This window comes from Melanaphis sacchari, unplaced genomic scaffold (assembly GCF_002803265.2).
Source record: "Melanaphis sacchari strain LSU unplaced genomic scaffold, SCAv2.0 Contig23_pilon_pilon, whole genome shotgun sequence".
NCBI classification, from domain to species: Eukaryota; Metazoa; Arthropoda; class Insecta; order Hemiptera; family Aphididae; genus Melanaphis; species Melanaphis sacchari.
The window spans coordinates 4,797,632-4,802,737 of record NW_020271114.1 but is presented as its reverse complement, the minus strand read 5'-3'; the positions used below and the strand labels follow the sequence as shown (position 1 = coordinate 4,802,737).

Here is a 5,106-nt window from a genome sequence, read left to right as displayed (position 1 = left end):
TTAGTTGTATTGATTTGTTCAATAAAACTGTTAAGAGAATATAATTATTTTGGATATTAATATAATATATTAATTAAAGAATTTTATATTGTAAAACTTATCCACCTATAAGACCATAACATGTACGACTGCTTAGTGCTTATAAAATATTATGATTCTCGTAAAAATTATTATAGCTGTTATAGTTATGTTTTAAAGAGTAACTATTTTTCTAACCACTGTATTTTATTCGATTTTTTCTCGCGGTACTTCAGTGTTATGTAGAACATGATATTATAATTTAATATTAATACGTAAAATATTTACCTAGCGCAGTAGCTTAATGTTAAACCAACATGCGTAATTTTAATCATAATAGAAAATAATATATTATTATGAAATAACAAACTCAAATCTGGAGTATAATGATTTTTGACTGCGTGTTACATAATCTCTTTACTGGCTAAAATTGCGTTGCAACAAAAATTATTATTTTATTTATTCTTGTCGTTTATCTTAACTGAACAATAAATTAAAATATCATGGACGTTTAGATGAAATATTATGCATGAATAAATTTGAGTACATAATAAGCATAGTTTCTTTTATAAAACTTGTATTATAGTACTTTAATATGAATGCACAGTTCATTTGTATCTTAAATGAACAATTATTAAAATATTCAGTGATGCATTTTTCACATACATACCTCAATAAATATTTCAATTTGAAAATTTCATTTTAATTTAAAATGTTTAATAAAAATATGATTTCAATTATTTTTTAGATTCTGAGCTGGGCAATAAATGTAACGATATATAAAGTGCTTTTTTTAAATCATAAATTAGGAAAAACTTAACATATACAAGTATTTTTAATGTGATATATCCAATGACAAGTTACATTCGAAATATATATTATACAATAGATTGGATATCACTATTTTTTTTTTTTTTTTTTTTTTTTTAAGAAAATTCAAAAGACGTTTAAAAATAGTTTTACCACTTTTATTTTGAATTATCAGTTTAAATTATGTCTGTGAATTATAGTCCACGATTATATTACATTACCTTAGCCACGACGATTGTCGGTTGTACAATCTTAAAAACATTACGCGCAGCCAGTTAGAGATAAGAAAGACACTCGTTGTAGAGACGTAGAGACAAGAAAACAAATGGCAGCAGGGTTATTCTTAAAATTTATTATAATCTGTATGTATATGCACGATAATATACAGTGTGATTCGACCTGTTAAATGGTCGATACAGCAATAGACGTCCAATACAATAATCTGTACAAATGATACATATAAATGAATTGTGTTTTATGCGTAAAATAAGGTTAAACGAAAACGTACATGCAAGATGACTTAGTCTAATTATTAATTCAACCATATTCTAGCAACGGAAGTGGAACTTGAATATATAATATTATTTCGTGCGGCGGCTGAATACACATTTTTTTTTTTTTTTTTTGTCGCGAGATATTCCGCACACGTTATCAAAATATAAAAATATAATTACACGCACAAAGTTTCGGGTCATCGTTCATCAAATAATAACACAATTTCACATTTATTTTATCGCGATGAATATCATTGTTTATAGACGCATACACATTATTCGTACTGTTGAGTGTTCACGTTATTATACGACGGCGAGTCACGCGAGTACACGGCCGACGGCGGCGAACGACGTCGTCCTTAATCCAACGTTTTAATCATGTTTATCCGATTGTCAGATATCTACACGATATTATAATGTATAATAAACCTTTACATATTAAGCACACACATTAAACACACAATTTCATACGAAATAATGATAACAATAACTAACGCAGCCGTGTGTATTTCATTGTTTATCAGGTCGAACGCGTTTCCGGAGACAACAACTACTTGTCTCTTCGAAACTCTCCATCAAGGGACTTGGATCGCTTCATCGGTAAGAATTTTGGGTTTCTTGCTCATATATATATAGATATATATACTAATACACACACAAACCCACGTGTACGCATGTTTAAATCATTAATAAAATACTTTTCTACGCAGGCCTATTATGTTTATGTTAGTTTATGTATATAATATGTTATTTATCTGAAAAATACAAGTATGACATATGGCTGCGCACGATTTGCATGCCCCGCTAATAACGCACACTGAAATGTACGCACCCCAAAATATAAATAATCACATGCCTATTTAAATATTAAATACAATATGTATGGTGTATAGCTAAACGCGTTTGTATCGCAGAAACGTTAATGTCGTAAATATAAATAATGTTTGTACGCAACTTCTACCTTTGTAATGGATGTAATACGATACATATTATTATCATCATAATTATTCGGTCTTGTTTTTCGAACGCCTATTCGACGATGATGATTTTAAAACTTTAAACGCCGATCCGACCTAGCTGTATACTATTTATAATTTTATATATATATACTTCCGATTTTTCGCACCTCTACGAATCGCATCAGCTTGGTTTAATATAATTTACTAATTTATGTTCTATTTGTGCGGTTTATTCGCTTCTCATGCTTCTCGTCAGGAACGAACACGCGTGTGATAAATATATATTTATATACTATGCTATACAGTTCAGTATTGCACTTTATTAGATGAACTGTATTATGTATTTATTCGGTTAATCACACAAACACAAACACATAGTGTAGTGAAACTATTGGAGACTGAGGCGTTTAGCATCTCTAAACTCCTGGTGTTTATAAATCCAATTGACTAGTTTAAAGATATTTAATCTTAATTTTAAGAATTTATTTACCAGTTCACAATTTTTTTCTTATCTAGCATTTTGCTTGTATTCGCATTTTTATTGTTTAATAATAGCATCTGATATTTTTTAAATCATAATTAAATAAATATATCGGTTATGTGTAGTTTTGAGTAGTGGAGGTCGTGGAAAGCAAAAACCCCCATGCACTGAAAGTGTGTTACATAATTGTAACATTTTCAAACTTATGACTTTAGTTGCGATACGCACACACGCAAACACTACCAATGGTATAAACTCTTAGTTTAAAGCTCAATGTATAATGGACGTAAACCAAATATAATGACAAATATACCTATGTGAACAATTTAAAAATCAATATTATCATCATCGTTTCGAAAATTAGATTGATGAAATCTTCTGCTGAGCCTGTTTTCCGATTTTTGAACACGAACCCAGGAATCGCTCGTTACAGTCTACAATAAATGTAATCATGTGACCACGTGACAAGCAAAATATTTATGATAATAATATATTATAATGTTATTACATCCATTATTATTTATTATCGCTTTTATTATCCATTTATCGTTCATTAATAATTGGTAGTATACAGCGCGACATGATAGATATTAGTTATTTATTACGTATCGTACGTTTTGATGTAGATAGGCTAGTATGTTATGATATCGAAATCAATAATTCTAATTTTTTGTAGACTTAATTTACTTAAACAAGATGAATTACCTACACTTTGTATACATATTATTAATATATAATGATTATTATGATATTTAACATAGCTGCTGACACAAATATAAATATAGTTACTGTATAGTAAATATAAATTCATAAAATAATTATAGTGGTATAATATTCGATTTCTTAATATTTTTAATTTTAATTTATATTATGTTATAAGTAATAGTAATTCAACATCGCACGTTGTTGTTTACCACACGACATAATGATTATCCTTCCCGAAACATACGATTCGACTCAGTCGAGGCGCCTACCCCCCATGGGGTGACTTCGCTATTTGATTTATGCACAAAATTCGGTAAGTGGAGTGCTGCAAAAGCTGATCACCTCCTATGGCGTGACAGCCGACTTCTTTGGTTCACATCTAAGTATTATACAATATAGTGTAGTTATTGCATTGCCCTGCAGGGTATACCGCAGGACGCGTGATAATATGATTATTCGAACTGCGCATTACAATCAAAGAATAAATGCCAGAACAATGCTAAAACTGTTATTGAAATGCATTTTTAAGAGTTAGAGAAAAAGAGAAAGAGTTTTCTTCAATACAAAATATAATATATATATGTAAAAAATTAATTCGACGTTTTTCGCAGAATAAATCCAATTAAAAAATAGGTACAACAATATTCAGAAAACTTTTTAACTTAATATAATTGAATGAAAAAAATTGACTATATTAATTATTGTTGATTTATCTAGTAAATGTTAGTGTCTAAAATTAAATATATTAAAATACTGTTGGTGTGTTACGAGCTATCAACGTTTTTTATTATTGTCGTCTAAGCACTAAAAAAAAAAAAAATAAAGCAAATTTTTTTGAAAAATATCATAAATTAATTAATATCCATCAGTGTTAAAGTGAATCAAATGTCATAAATAGGAACTGATGTTCGGGCGTGGTTGTCTTAGAATATTTATCTTAACACCTTGTGCACTCAATATTAGTGTTATAGGAAAAACAAAATATATCGATTAAATCGTGTGTGGCTTAGTGATTCGAGTAGTTCAGAAAAATTATTATGCTAGATAGTGTAGAAACGGATAACACGTCCGTAATAATGGTGAGGCCAAAATCGCGTTTTATCGACATTAGCGCCGGACCGATTCGACGAGATCCTCCCTCCCGCTCCCCACCCCACCAAAAAAAAAAAAAAATTAAAAATTAATCGAACGAAAAATCCCGTTTAAGCGAACCCGAGACAACATCTTCCGGAACCCACATAATACTCACCCTCCATAATCCCATCCACGCAATATCCATCAGGGTCACGTAGACATGTCACACGTGGTCGAAGTGCGTGTGGCTATATATACCGTGTCACTACGTTGGTTTTGCAGAAAAATTTTGCGACGACAACAACGAATGTAAAATACCGAGTGACATGATAGCTGCTACGTTGGGGGTTACCTTGGACCGGATGAACGGCGGTCACGTCATGGCGGCCAAACGGAGTAGTCTGGACCGATTGAACGGCGGCCACGTAATGGTGGCCAAACGGGATAGTCTGGACCGATTGAACGGCGGCCACCTAATGGCGGCCAAACGGGATAGTCTGGATCGGTTGGACGGCGGCCACACCATGGCGGCCAAACGGGATAGCCTGGACCGATTGAACGGCGG

The 5,106-nt window shown here is 31.5% G+C and overlaps 1 protein-coding gene across 2 annotated transcripts in view; it reads left to right on the top strand.

Moving 5' to 3' along the window:
• Positions 1-5,106, top strand: part of LOC112594752 — a 39,764-nt gene that overhangs the window by 33,795 nt on the left and 863 nt on the right. The window contains exons 3-4 of one of the 2 annotated variants that reach the window (XM_025339718.1): positions 1,847-1,922; positions 4,824-5,086. In XM_025339718.1, the coding sequence (XP_025195503.1) occupies positions 1,847-1,922; positions 4,824-5,086 (339 nt within the window). Of the gene's footprint in view, positions 1-1,846; positions 1,923-4,823 lie in introns of both variants that reach the window. The other variant, XM_025339717.1, reaches the window with a different exon arrangement.